The 15,224-nt window shown below is 57.5% G+C and overlaps 2 protein-coding genes across 2 annotated transcripts in view; one reads left to right on the forward strand and one right to left on the reverse strand.

Annotated features, from left to right (window-relative positions):
* Window positions 1-1,415: 1,415 nt before the first annotated feature.
* Window positions 1,416-15,200, forward strand: LOC142930438 (prolyl 3-hydroxylase 1-like). Its single transcript, XM_076072786.1, has 11 exons — window positions 1,416-1,615; window positions 7,890-7,977; window positions 8,124-8,306; window positions 8,443-8,532; window positions 9,756-9,909; window positions 10,167-10,183; window positions 10,665-10,857; window positions 11,525-11,656; window positions 12,179-12,315; window positions 13,305-13,394; window positions 14,790-15,200. Exons 1-11 carry the CDS (start codon window positions 1,416-1,418, stop codon window positions 14,880-14,882), a joined length of 1,377 nt encoding a protein of 458 aa, XP_075928901.1. The 3' UTR covers window positions 14,883-15,200.
* LOC142930439 (prolyl 3-hydroxylase 1-like) overlaps window positions 14,905-15,224 on the reverse strand; it is a 10,932-nt gene continuing 10,612 nt past the window's right edge. The window contains exon 4 of the mRNA XM_076072787.1: window positions 14,905-14,928. Within this exon, the coding sequence (XP_075928902.1) occupies window positions 14,905-14,928 (24 nt within the window). The remainder of the gene's footprint in view (window positions 14,929-15,224) is intronic.

Genomic DNA, 15,224 nt, shown 5'->3' on the forward strand with positions numbered 1-15,224 from the left:
AGGGGCACCCAATCCCACTCACTATAGCTTGTTACCGTACTCTACATAATAGAGGGACACTCAATCCCACTCCCCATGGCTTGTTACCGTACTCTACATAATAGAGGGACACTCAATCCCACTCCCTTCAGCTGGTGCCCTATTTCTCGCAATCGATGCGCATTGGGAATTCTGGGTGGACGCGGGCCAAGCAATTAGCGCGCGCGGGGGATTGTGGGAGGAGCGGACCGGCTGCAGCTGCTGTTGTTGTTTGTTGTTGTTTGTTGATCGACGCGAGGAGAGAGAGCGCGAACTCCTCCCTGGCTCCTCCCTGCGTCAGCGGCTGTGGACGTGGCACGCACGGAGAGTCGGGGCGCTCTCTCCACAAGAACTCGCCAGAGACCTTCCCCCCCTCCCCACCTCCCTCCCCCCCCATATTCTCAGCTTCCTGTACTCCCCACTCTCTAAACTCTCTCTCTCTCCGCTCCACTCTCCCAACTACCCACGCTCTCCCCGGACCACCGCCAAGCTCCACCCACACTCTCTAAACTCCCTGAACACTCTCCACGTCCTCGCTCTCTTTGAGACTCTCACGCGAACCTGCAGAGACTCGCCACACCAAAGTGCCTATCAGACTCTCCAAACACACTCCCAACTCTCCCCTCTCTCTCTCTACAGACGCCACCCTCTCTCCCACTGCACGACTCTCTTCAGACTCTCTAAATCCTCTGCTCGTACCGCTCTCTCTCTCCGTGCTCTCTTTCTGTTTGGATTCCACTCTTCTCTTACAGACGCCTTGACACGAACTCACACGAATCCAATCACCCTCTCAAATATTGACTCTCCCGTGGCCCGACACACTCTCGCACCCCCCACCTACCACCTCACTCGCTCTGCATCTACTCCTACTCCTCTCGTCTCTCTCTCCCCATCTCCTTTCTCTCCACTCTCCTCATTCTCCCTATCTCCCTGATCTTCTCCACTCTCCTCCTACTCGTCTCTCTCTCCCCATCTCCTCTCTCCTCTCTCCCCATCTCCCTGATCTTCTCCTCCTACTCGTCTCTCTCTCCCCATCTCCTCACTCTCCCCATCTCCCTGATCTCCACTCTCCTCATTCTCCCCATCTCCCTGATCTACTCGTCTCTCTCTCCCCATCTCCTCTCTCTCCACTCTCCTCATTCTCCCCATCTCCCTGATCTTCTCCACTCTCCTCCTACTCGTCTCTCTCTCCCCATCTCCTCACTCTTCTCACTCTCCCCATCTCCCTGATCTTCTCCACTCTCCTCATTCCCCCCATCTCCCTGATCTACTCGTCTTTCTCTCTCCCCATCTCCTCTCTCTCCACTCTCCCCATCTCCCTGATCTTCTCCACTCTCCTCCTCGCCCGAGAACTCTCTGCTGGAATCTCTGCTCTCGCAGGGAGAGTCTCTCACGCGATGTCTCCGCTGCTGCTGCTACTGCCGCCGCTGCTGCTACTGCTGCTCTGTTCGTCTGTGGCTTCTCTTCTCGCGTCCCCTGGGCAGGAGCCGTGGGGCTCCCCGGGGAGTCTCGGCGCGGAGTCCCTGCAGCCCGTGGACGTGCTGTACGCGAGCGGGGTGGACGCCTACGGTCGTGACGACTGGCCCGGGGTCATCCGGTGAGAGAGTTCACAGGGCACGGGGCAAACCTGTGGTAAAGTGCAGGCGGTCACGGGCAAGCTGCTGGGTACGCAAAGCCACGTGGGCAACCAGGCGTGCAAACCATGAGGAGTCGCGTGCAAGCGTGTGGCAGTCGTGTGGGGGGAGCAACCACGTGGTGTGTGGGGGGAGCAACCACGTGGTGTGTGGGGGGCGCAAACCACGTCGTGTGGGGGGGAGCAACCACGTGGTGTGGGGGGAGCAACCACGTGGTGTGGGGGGAGCAACCACGTGGTGTGGGGGGAGCAACCACGTGGTGTGGGGGAGCAACCACGAGCAAGAGGAAGAGCATTCGGGATGGACGGTCTCGGTTTTTTTTTAAACTCAGAAAGTAAATCCGTGGCAATTTTTTTACATTTCCTCTGTCAGGCTTTGTTGGCATTGGGGGGGGGGGGGGGGCGACACGTGGTGGGGATGGGGGTCGACACGTGGGGGGTCGACACGTGGGGGGGGGGGGGGGTGACACGTTGCATGCTGTACCATGAACACCCTACACACTGCACCATGAACACACTACACACTGCACCATGAACACCCTACACACTGCACCATGAACACCCTACACACTGCACCATGAACACCGTACACACTGCACCATGAACACCCTACACACTGCACCATGAACACCCTACACACTGCACAATGAACACCCTACACACTGCACCATGAACACCCTACACACTGCACCATGAACACCCTACACACTGCACCATGAACACCCTACACACTGCACCATGAACACCCTACACACTGCACCATGAACACCGTACACACTGCACCATGAACACCCTACACACTGCACCATGAACACCCTACACACTGCACCATGAACACCCTACACACTGCACCATGAACACCCTACACACTGCACCATGAACACCCTACACACTGCACCATGAACACCCTACACACTGCACCATGAACACCCTACACACTGCACAATGAACACCCTACACACTGCACCATGAACACCCTACACACTGCACCATGAACACCCTACACACTGCACCATGAACACCCTACACACTGCACCATGAACACCCTACACACTGCACCATGAACACCCTACACACTGCACAATGAACACCCTACACACTGCACCATGAACACCCTACACACTGCACCATGAACACCCTACACACTGCACCATGAACACCGTACACACTGCACCATGAACACACTACACACTGCACCATGAACACCCTACACACTGCACCATGAACACCCTACACACTGCACCATGAACACCCTACACACTGCACCATGAACACCCTACACACTGCACCATGAACACCCTACACACTGCACCATGAACACCCTACACACTGCACAATGAACACCCTACACACTGCACCATGAACACCCTACACCAGTGGTTCTTAACCTTGTTGGAGGTACCGAACCCCACAAGTTTCATATGCGCATTCACCGAACCCCTCTTTAGTGAAAAATAAAATGTGATTTTTTTCAAATTCAAGACATAGATATGTTTTTTACTGGTACACAAAATGAGCCGTGCATGAACATTACCTTGTTCAAAGAATAAAACCAACACAATGCATAAACTCACAACAAATTACATACCTGGAAATCAATGTGACTTCTGCTGTTGCCTTTGAGAGATCAGTTCAGATATGCGTGGCTTCACCTTGGCAAGTGCCACTCTCATGTCATTTTCACAGCAAAGTCTGTTCCTTTTCTTCGTTTTTATGTCCAGCATCCTCGAAAAGGATTGCTCACAAAGATATGTTGTAACAAATGGTATAAAAAAATCCAGGGCTTTCTTAGCAATAACTGGATACTTGTTCATTTGTCGACACCAAAACGTTGAGAGCGTTGTTGTTCTGAAGAGTTGCTGTTGAACCTGGCTCTGCTGAATTTCAATGATTTCGTCGAGGAATTCATCATTGACATCTGCTGTTTCAACAGCAAACGTGAACGGCTGTCTCACCCATGCTGGATATGACTCTCTTGTAGGGAAATATCCGTCGAGAGACTTTGCAAGCTCATCTAAGTGCGTGGCAATTGTTTGCTTCAGTTCCGTGGATACAGAAATATCTCCGATTCCAGACACATCTTCGATCTTACTTGCACAGTCGTCCAGAAGCGGGAAGTTTGCGAAGTTATTGTTCTCTGTTCGCCGTTTCCATAACGGTAGCTTTTTTTGAAAAGCCTTCAGGTGTTCTTCCGCTTCCATGATATTGACTCCACCACCCTGCATCTGCTGATTGAGATGATTGAGAGCTGCGAATATATCAGCCATGTACGCTAAAATGAGAATGAACTCAGGATTTTTGAAGCAATCTGCATGGCAGTGTTGGTGCTCTTGCAAAAACAGGGCTAATTCCACACGCATGGCAAAAACACGATTCAGCACCTGTCCCCGGGATAACCACCGAATATTAGAATGGAGCAGAAGTACCTCAAATTCAGAGCCCATTTCTTTACACAGCTCACTGAAGATGCGGTGCCTCAGAGCACTTTTTCGCACATAGTTCACACATTCCACCACAGTTTTTAATACTTCTGTCATTTTTGGAGGTAAGGTTTTTGTTGCCAACGCATGCCTGTGCAGAATACAATGCGTCACAATGATGTGTGGTGCATCGGCCTTTACTAGCGCACCAAAACCAGACTTTCTTCCCAGCATGACTGGAGCTCCGTCCGTACAAACTGCAGAAACCATATCCCATGAAAGATTGTTGTCTCTGAAGAAGTCATCCACAAGCTTCTTCACATCGGCTGCCTTCGTTGTTGTTGTAAGAGGCTTACAAAATAAAAACTCTTCTTTTATCATGTCGTCTTTCACATAGCGTACAAAAACAGCAAGCTGGCTTAGATCAGAAACGTCTGTGGTTTCGTCGAGTTGAAGGCTGAATTTTGCCGGGCTTGAAATCAGATCCGCGACTACTTGAGCCAAGATGTCTTTACTCATGTCTTCTATTCTGTCACTGACGGTGTCATTTGAAAGGGGAATTTGGGATAATTTACCTTCGGCCGCTGTTCCGAGTATCAGATTCGCCATCTTTAATGCAGCTGGTTTCACAAGTGTTTCACCAATGGTGTGTGGCTTGCCCTGCTTTGCGATCAGGTAAGCAACTTCGTACGATGCTGTCAGGATCGGTTTGTTAACAGGTACAAATCCAAGAGCAGGCAGAGTGGCCCTTTCATCGAATCTGGCTCTCTTCACCCTGAATTCAGCAAGTGTTGTGTTCTTGTATTCCCCGTCTCCATGCAGCTTCAAGAAGTGTTCCTTTAGTTTTGCCGGTGCAAGACTAGAGTTGCTCAACTTGGCGTTGCAAATCATGCAGATAGGACGCTCACTCCCATCACGTTCCGTGATACATGAGAATCCATGTTGTACATATTCGTCCGACCACTTTCTTCTTTTGCCCGACATAGTTAGTATGGATAAAATATTAAAGAAATCACACGACATACGACAACAACAGTCACACGTTGACTACTGAGTACGCACTAAATTCCCCGCAGCGCTGATTGGCCAAGCAGTGTAGCATGATCATCTGCAGCCAGTGATGGCCAAGCGGGCCGTGTGTGTCATCACAAATTTACACAATAATTCAAGTGTGTCCGGACTCCGTGGCGGGGGCTCTGCCGAACCCCTGAGATCGACTCACCGAACCCCTGGGGTTCGATCGAACCCAAGTTAAGAACCACTGCCCTACACACTGCACCATGAACACACTACACACTGCACCATGAACACACTACACACTGCAGCATGAACACCCTACACACTGCAGCATGAACACCCTACACACTGTACCATGAACACCCTACACACTGTACCATGAACACCCTACACACTGCACCATGAACACCATGCACACTGCACCATGAAGCACTAAACAGACTAAACTCACTGAATCAATCTTCTCTTCGATTCGCACGGGGAAGTCCCATAGAGGACCTACCATCGTGACCTCTACTTACAATCCAATCTCACATCACTCGATGCGAGAAGAAATACACATCGGGCCCTGTTCATCCGTACAATCATTATTGGCAAAGTCTGTGTCGGGGCCGTTGTCCCACGACTCCTCCGTTATGATCGAGCTACTGCTCCCCGACTGCTCTGTCGGGTTCGGGCTACCGCCCCCCAATTCCTCGTTCCCCTGTACCCCCGACTTTGCTGCCGCCCCCCGCCTACTCATGATTCAATTGGTGGACTGACCGCTTTACACCTACGACGCGCTACGTGGGCTCAGGGGCGGACGTGCTGCGGTGAGCGCGCCCGCGGAGTGAAACCCCGTCTCGTGCGTAATTAAAGGGATACAGCGCGCCGACGCGTGACTCTGCGGCCGCACCGAGCGCCCGCGCACGGGACCCGGGGTCGGGGGTCAGAAGTCAGGGGGCGTCCACCACGCGCGTGCGCCGCTGATTGGAGGGAGTCACTCTGCCCCGATGTAAAGGCCGTTTAAACAGCCGCGCGTGTACGCGAACACCAGGGGCTCTACCGAACGGTTGGATGTAATTACCGTGTTCCCCGACGACCTGACCCACGACACTCCACCCTCCTTTCCACGCCCACAAAGACCACACGACACAGTTTATCCTCTGCTGGCGATTTTATTCCCCGCGAATAACCCGCTAAACTACGCGTGTTTGTGTGGGTCAGCAGACACTAGCCTATCCCTCGGGGATCCGGGACTCTATTTATCCTGCCTGCCCGCTCCACTTTCTACCCTCTGGTTAATGAGCTCAAACTCACCTCTCCCTTACTTACGCTTACTCCCACTCTGATGCGCCGGGAGCTGTGGAAGGGCGATGCTGCGGGTCGTCTCCGTGGAGGATTGGGCCTGGCTGCGTTGAACCTCGTCACACGGACGACTCGAACGGCTGGCTCCAACAACCCCGCTGATCTCGATGCCTTGAAGAACCTCCTCTACTGCCTGAATCCCCCTCCTTTTATCCTACCCATAACAAATGCGTTCTGCTGTTTCGCCCCCTTGGCCTCCCGTCCAATCTGGGGCCCGGATCTTCCCGCTCTTTTGATAGTCGGATCCTAGCTCTGGTGACGTCACCGCGGTGGTCCCCTCGACGTCCGCTTTCCGCTCTTCCCGCTACCGGCCCGCTGACCCGCGTTGCGTGTGCGCGTTTCTATCCGCGGTGGCTCAACAGCCCCTGCCGTGACCACGTGATTACAATCCCAGGTCACGGCGCCGCGGTGCCCGTCAGCCTCGGGGGTAGGTCGCCCAATTCCCCGGCCGTAGGAAACCGTGAAGCTTGGTCCCATTAGGGGCTTCTGGGTGAAAACCTGCCGGCCAGGTGACTTCCCCTCGGGCTCTATGTGGGGTGTGCGTGTGTGGGGTGTGCGTGTGTGGGGTGTGCATGTGTGGGGTGTGCGTGTGTGGGGTGTGCGTGTGTGGGGTGTGCGTGTGTGGGGTGTGCGTGTGTGGGGTGTGCGTGTGTGGGGTGTGCGTGTGTGGGGTGTGCGTGTGTGGGGTGTGCGTGCGTTCATGTGGGGGGGCGGCGAGGTGGCGCGCAGCGTCGGCGTCGTCGCTCCCCGGTGGCGGCGTCACGGCGGTGGGCACGGTCCCGACGGAGCGGCTCTGCTGCGGCGGCACCACACCTGCACTCTGCTGAGCTAATTCTTGAACCCCCATTGTCAAATACAAGAAACTTAAGACGTCCATCTAATTGTCCTTTAACTACCCCAACAACAACAACAACAACGATTGGATTGGGTGACAAAGGTTTTGGCATTGCAACCTCGATTCCTACCTTGACATCGTAAATATACCTTCAAAAAATGTTCAGAAACAGAAGATTAGTGCTGGTTACAGTCACGTTTGGCAATGTGATTCGTACATTTTATTCTCACCAATGTACCGAGAGTTGAACTTTACAGAGTGACTGTGCGGTGTTGTATCGGTGTGGTCTGGCACTGTTTGTGTTGTTATTGTTGTTGTTTTACTGCCCTCCCCAAGCTTGGGAATTGCTGTACTTATACAATGTGAATGTATACACTTTATTGACTTTGTATTTATTCAAGGGGCGCCACGGTGGTGTGATGAACTACCTCGCCTTGGTACGCAGGAGGTCGGTGGGTTCGATCCCGACCCTGACGCCTGCTGCTGTGTCTCTCTCTCTCTCTCCCCCTGCCCCCCTCAATCTCCCCCCCTGCCCCCCTCCATCTCCCCCCTGCCCCCCCGTACCCTCTCCCCTGCCCCCCTCCCCACCCATCTCCCCCCTGCCCCGTGCGCCCCACAGCTACATGAACCTGGCCCTGCGCAGCGCGCGCGCCGTGCGCGCCGCGCGCCTCCACTGCCGCCGCAGCTGCGACGGCACCAACGGCACGGCCCTGCCCGGGGACGACGACGACGGCGGCGGCGGCGGCGAGGGGGGGCAGGCGGCGGCGGGGGGGCCGCGCCGTGGCCCCACGCGTGGGACGCGCGTTTCTTCGGCGCGCTTCTGCGGCGTGCCGACTGCCTGCGGCACTGCGAGCGCGTCCACCTCGGGGGCGAGCCGGGGCGCCACCGCGTCGGAGAGCAGCTCGTCGAAGAATTCCGCCGCAGGGCCCCCTACCACTACCTGCAGATGGCCTACTTCCAGGTGAGTCCTACAGTACCTGCAGATGGCCTACTTCCAGGTGAGTCCTACCACTACCTGCAGATGGCCTACTTCCAGGTGAGTCCTACCACTACCTGCAGATGGCCTACTTCCAGGTGAGTCCTACAGTACCTGCAGATGGCCTACTTCCAGGTGAGTCCTACCACTACCTGCAGATGGCCTACTTCCAGGTGAGTCCTACCACTACCTGCAGATGGCCTACTTCCAGGTGAGTCCTACAGTACCTGCAGATGGCCTACTTCCAGGTGAGTCCTACCACTACCTGCAGATGGCCTACTTCCAGGTGAGTCCTACCACTACCTGCAGATGGCCTACTTCCAGGTGAGTCCTACCACTACCTACAGATGGCCTACTACCAGATGAGTCCTACCACTACCTGCAGATGGCCTACTTCCAGGTGAGTCCTACCACTACCTGCAGATGGCCTACTACCAGGTGAGTCCTACCACTACCTGCAGATGGCCTACTTCCAGGTGACTCTACCACTACCTGCAGATGGCCTACTTCCAGGTGAGTCCTACCACTACCTGCAGATGGCCTACTTCCAGGTGAGTCCTACCACTACCTGCAGATGGCCTACTACCAGGTGACTCCTACCACTACCTGCAGATGGCCTACTACCAGGTGAGTCCTACAGTACCTGCAGATGGCCTACTACCAGGTGAGTCCTACCACTACCTGCAGATGGCCTACTTCCAGGTGAGTCCTACCACTACCTGCAGATGGCCTACTACCAGGTGAGTCCTACAGTACCTGCAGATGGCCTACTTCCAGGTGAGTCCTACCACTACCAGCAGATGGCCTACTTCCAGGTGAGTCCTACCACTACCTGCAGATGGCCTACTTCCAGGTGAGTCCTACCACTACCTGCAGATGGCCTACTACCAGGTGACTCCTACCACTACCTGCAGATGGCCTACTACCAGGTGAGTCCTACAGTACCTGCAGATGGCCTACTTCCAGGTGAGTCCTACCACTACCAGCAGATGGCCTACTTCCAGGTGAGTCCTACTCGCCACACCCTACCCCTCTCTCTCTCCTCACCCCTCTCCTCACCCCTCACCTCACCCCACCCCCCTCTCCTCACCTCACCCCCCTCTCCTCACCCCACCCCTCTCTCTCCTCACCACACCCCCCTCTCCTCACCCCTCTCCTCAGCCCACCCCTCTCTCCTCACCACACCCCCCTCTCTCTCCTCACCACACCCCCCTCTCTCCCCACCACACCCCCCTCTCCTCACCCTCTCCTCACCCCACCCCTCTCTCCTCACCTCACCCCCCTCTCCTCACCCCACCCCCCTCTCTCCCCACCACACCCCCCTCTCCTCACCCCTCTCCTCACCCCACCCCCCTCTCTCCCCACCACACCCCCCTCTCCTCACCCCTCTCCTCACCACACCTCCCTCTCTCCTCACCCTACCCCCCTCTTCTCACCCCCTTATCACATCTCTCCCTCACCCCACCCCCTCTCTCCTCACCCCCTTCTCACCCCCCCCCCCCGGTGTAGACGAAGGCCCTGGGCCGTGCGGCCGCGTGTGCCCACACGTTCCACGTGGCCAACCCGGGCCACGTGGAGATGAAGAAGAACCTCGACTTCTACCGCGGCACGGGGGCCGTGCCCGACCACGGAGTTCGTCGACTTGGAGGCACGGCCTCACCTGGTGAGTGAGACGCTCACCTGGTGAGTGAGACGCTCACCTGGTGAGTGGCACGGCCTCACCTGGTGAGTGAGACGCTCACCTGGTGAGTGTGACGCTCACCTGGTGAGTGGCACGGTCTCACCTGGTGAGTGAGACGACCTCACCTGGTGAGTGGCACGGCCTCACCTGGTGAGTGAGATGACCTCACCTGGTCAGTGGCACGGCCTCACCTGGTGAGTGTGACTCTCACCTGGTGAGAGTGACGCTCATCTGGTGAGTGGCACGGCCTCACCTGGTGAGTGTGACGCTCACCTGGTGAGTGTGACACTCACCAGGTGAGTGTGACGCTCGCCTCACCTGGTGAGTGTGACGCTCACCAGGTGAGTGTGACGCTCGCCTCACCTGGTGAGTGTGACGCTCACCTGGTGAGTGTGACGCTCACCTGGTGAGTGTGACGCTCATCTGGTGAGTGTGACGCTCGCCTCACCTGGAGAGAGTGACGCTCACCTGGTGAGTGTGAAACGAGAGGGAATGCAAAGGGAGATGAGGTGGGAGACGGAGATAAGGAGAGAGGAGGAGAGAGGAGGAGAGAGGAGGAGAGGATGGAAAGGGAGGAAAACGGGAGGGTAGAGATGAGTGGAGATTTGATGATGATGATGATGAACGAGAGGTCAAGCACGGAGGGACGAGCGCTGTGAGTCGTCTCCCGGCTGTGCGGCCGCCGGAGCCTCACCCCCGCCCCCCCCCCCGCCCCCCACCCGGCCGGGGTGCCCCAGGAGTCCCTGCTGAAGGGCGCTCGGCACTACCGCGAGGAGCGCTACGAGTACGCGGTGGAGCACGTGGAGACGGCGCTGGAGGAGCTGGGCGTCGCGCTGGCCGAGTGCCGGGCGCTGTGCGACGCGGCCCCCATGGCCCACGAGGGCTACGCCTACCTGGACTACAGCGCAGACCTCATGCAGAGCCTCACCGGTGAGGCGCGCGGGCGGGTGGGTGGGTGGGTGAGTGGGTGGGTGGGTGGGTGAGTGGGTGGGTGGGTGGGGGGGTGGGTGGGTGGGTGAGTGGGTGGGTGGGGTGAGTGGGGGGGTGGGTGAGTGGGGGGGTGGGTGAGTGGGTGGGTGGGTGAGTGGGGAGGTGGGTGAGTGGGTGAGTGGGTGGGGGGTGGGTGAGTGGGTGGGTGGGGGGGGTGGGTGAGTGGGTGGGTGGGGGGGTGGGTGAGTGGGTGGGTGAGTGGGTGGGTGAGTGGGTGGGTGAGTGGGGGGGTGGGTGAGTGGGTGGGGGTGTGGGTGGGTAGGCGGAAGTTTGAGTGGTTGGGAGGGAGGGTGATTGAATGGGTTGGTCGTGAGTTGGTGGGTGGGTAGGTGAGTCGATGAGTGTGCGAGCGAGTGAGGGATTGTCCACCCCCAGACCACTACGTGCAGGTGCTGGACTGAGTGAGTGGGCGAGCGAGTGGGTGAGTGACTTGGTGGCTGTGTGGTTGAGCGAGCGAGTCGGTGAGCGAGTGAGGGATTGTCCACCCCCAGACCACTACGTGCAGGTGCTGGGCTGAGTGAGTGGGCGAGCGAGTGGGTGAGTGACTTGGTGGCTGTGTGGTTGAGCGAGCGAGTCGGTGAGCGAGTGAGGGATTGTCCACCCCCAGACCACTACGTGCAGGTGCTGGGCTGTCGACAGGAGTGTGGCCGGGAGTTGGCCACACGGCCCGGCCGCCAGGATCCCATCGACGACTTCGTGCCGGCGCATTACAACTTCCTGCAGTACTCCTACTACAAGAGTGCGGCACGTTCACACCGCATGCTCCATCCACTGCTGGACGGATGCCTCCCCGCCCACTTACCCACGCACTCAGTCACCCACTCACTCGCCCACTCACTCGCCCACTCACCTACCCACTCAGTCACCCACTCAGTCACCCACTCAGTCACCCACTCAGTCACCCACTCAGTCACCCACTCACTCGCCCACTCACTCGCCCACTCACCCGCCCACTCAGTCACCCACTCAGTCACCCAATCAGTCACCCACTCACCCGCCCACTCACTCGCCCACGCACTCACCCACTCACTCGCCCACTCACTCGCCCACTCACTCGCCCACTCACCCACCCACTCAGTCATCCACTCAGTCACCCACTCAGTCACCCACTCGCCCACGCACCCGCCCACGCACTCTCACATCCCCCGCGCCACCTCCCTCTCGTGCGTGGGGCTCCACGGTGGTGGTGAGTAGCGTGAGTGCGAGCGGTGAGTGCGTGGTGAGTGAGAGGCCGAGCTGCCCCCCCCCGCCCCCCCCCCAGACGGTGACTACGAGCGCGCCATCGCGAGCGCCGCCTCCTTCCTGCTCTTCCACCCAGACGACCGCACCATGCAGCACAACGTGGACTTCTACCGCAGCCTCCACACCTCCGCGGCGGCGGACATACCTCCCCGGCAGGTGCGCGCCCGCACCCACGCACCCACGCACCCACGCACACGCCACCCACAGACCCACGCACCATCATACCCATGCACCCCTGCATCCCGCCCCAAGACCGCCCCCTAAGTCAGGGACCGGCAACCAAAAGGGGCACCACGGTGGCTATGAGATGTTAACTACCTCGCCTGGTACACAGGAGGTCGTGGGTTTGATCCCAACCCTGACGCCTACTGTTGTATAATTGGAGTGTGCGGTGTCTCTCTCTCTCATCATCATCACGGTGGCTATGAGATGTTAACCACCTCGCCTGGTGTGCAGGAGGTCGTGGGTTCGATCTCGACCCTGACGCCTGCTGCTGCTGTATATTTGGAGTTTGCGGTGTCTCTCTCTCATCATCATCACGGGGGCTATGTGATGTTAACAACCTCGCCTGGTATACAGGAGGTCGTGGGTTCGATCCCGACCCCTGACGCCTGCTGCCTGCTGCTGTATATTTGGAGTTTGCGCTGTGTCTCTCTGTCTTCTCGTTGTCCCGTGGATTTTCTCCGGCTCCCTCCGGTTTGTCCCTCCACTCTTGGAGTTAAAGCGCGTTCAGAGTCTTCGGCTGTTATAACAAGCCCGCTTCGTTGTGCTGTCGCTTGTGACTTCTGAAAACGAAACAGTGGTGGGGCCTTACCTGCTCAAATAAAACAGGAAGTGTTTTGGCGTGTTTAAGTTATTTTAAACTAACAAGAATAGCCTTTTAGTTTCAAATCCTCGAATTGTTTGTTTTTAAAAATAATTAACGAGGCTGCTCCGCAGGTTCGCCGACCGCTGCCCTAGGTCCACTCGGCCTTAAACGAGTAGCTCTGGGGAGACAAAGGCGGTCGGGGCACGCGCTGTGCTACAGGCCCCCCCCCCTCCACCCCCTCCTCATGTGCCGTGGCAGCTGCTGGCCCGCAGCAGCTCGCGGCCCTTGCCCCAGCAGCCCGCGGGAGGCTACCTGGGCGCCCTTTGTCTGTGCGCAGGAGGCGCTGGCGTTCGTGCGCCGCTCCCTCATGGAGAAGAAGATGCTCTACTTCGCCAGCGAGGTCTTCGGGGTCCCCTTCGTCGACCCCGTGAATACCCCCCAAATACTCACACACACACCCCACACACACACACACACACCCCAAATACTCACACACACACCCCACACACACACACCCCCCAAATACTCACACACACCCCACACACACACACCCCCCACACACTCCCCCCACACACCCCCCCCACACACCCCCCCACACACTCCCCCCACACACCCCCCCCACACACTCCCCCCACACACTCCCCCCACACACCCCCCCCCACACACCCCCCCCACACACCCCCCCCACACACTCCCCCCCACACACCCCCCCCCCACACACCCCCCCCACACACCCCCCCCACACACTCCTCCCACACACCCCCCCCACACACCCCCCCCACACACCCCCCCCACACACTCCCCCCCACACCCCCCCCCCCCCCGCATTCTCCCACACACCACCCCACATACCCCATCATACGCCCCACGTACCCTCGCATAACCCCGCCATACTCCCATATACCATCACGTACCACCACACAGCGTGACACGCAACCACTCGCCTCTACTCACCATACTCACCCCTACTCACCCCTACTCACCATACTCACCCCTACTCACCCTAATCACCATACTCACCATACTCACCCCTACTCACCCTAATCACCATACTCACCCCTACTCACCCCCTACTCGCCTCTACTCACCATACTCACCCCTACTCACCCTAATCACCATACTCACCCCTACTCACCCCTACTCGCCTCTACTCACCATACTCACCCCTACTCGCCCTAATCACCATATTCACCCCTACACGCCCTAATCACCATATTCACCACTACTCACCCCTACTCACCCTAATCACCATACTCACCCCTACTCGCCCTAATCACCATATTCACCACTACTCACCCCTACTCGCCCTAATCACCATACTCACCCCTACTCGCCCTAATCACCATATTCACCACTACTCATCCCTGCTCACCCTAATCACCATACTCACCCCTACTCGCCCTAATCACCATACTCACCACTACTCGCCCTAATCACCATATTCACCCCTACTCACCCCTACTCGCCCTAATCACATATTCACCCCTACTCACCCCTACTCGCCCTAATCACCATACTCACCCCTGCTAACCATGGCGAGTGTAGTTTTTGCAGCGGTGGTGCAGCGGTTAGCGCTACGCTGCGCTATGAACCTGGCGACCCGAGTTCGATTCTGGGCCTCCCCTAAGTCGACTCAGCCTCAAATCAGTACCCGGGGCGGTGTGGAGTAAACATCGTCACTGGGGAGCAAAGATGGCCGGGCGTGGTGCTGGCCACCCACCCCCTCGTGCGCCGTGCCGGCCTTCATAGGTGCTGCTCGCTAACAGCACTTGCCTCGACTGTCTGTTAAGGCTACACGGGGGATCTTTGTCTTTGCGTTCAGGATGGGTGGACACCGGCTCACATCATCCCCGCGAGCCTCCGTGCGCCGCAGCCTGCAAGCGGGTCAGTACGACCCTTACCCTGGTCACCGTGACCCCTCACCTCACCGTGACCCCTCACCTCACCGTGTCATCACTGCCCTGGCGAGAAACCCACACCCACATCTTTTATATCCAGGGCCTCCGTGGTGCTGGCCCCGGTCTCTCAGACGCGGCCGTTCTGAACCTCACACGGCGATTATCAAACAGAGACGGTGACTGCCATCGCTTGCCGCTTTCAGGGTGCGCTTCTGCGGCCGTCTGGAACGCTCTTCCTGCCCACATTAGGAAGCCAGTGGGAAGTGTGTGCACTGTTAAATCGCCTGCTTGACAAACGCATTTCTTAAGAAACTATTTTTCGTGTTTAGTTTATTGTCCTCCCCCCCCCCCCCGCACCT

This window comes from Petromyzon marinus, chromosome 39 (genome assembly GCF_048934315.1).
Source record: "Petromyzon marinus isolate PM22_M1 ecotype Great Lakes invasive population chromosome 39, UKy_Petmar_22M1.pri1.0, whole genome shotgun sequence".
NCBI lineage: Eukaryota > Metazoa > Chordata > Hyperoartia > Petromyzontiformes > Petromyzontidae > Petromyzon > Petromyzon marinus.

Coding starts and splice junctions, on each gene's coding strand:
- LOC142930438 (XM_076072786.1), top strand. CDS start 1,416: ATGTCTCCGCTGCTGCTGCTACTGCCGCCGCTGCTGCTACTGCTGCTC. Junction 7,978..8,123: donor GCGACGGCACCAACGGCACG/GCCCTGCCCGGG, acceptor CGGCACTGCGAG/CGCGTCCACCTCGGGGGCGA. Junction 13,395..14,789: donor GGGTCCCCTTCGTCGACCCC/GTGAATACCCCC, acceptor CTTTGCGTTCAG/GATGGGTGGACACCGGCTCA.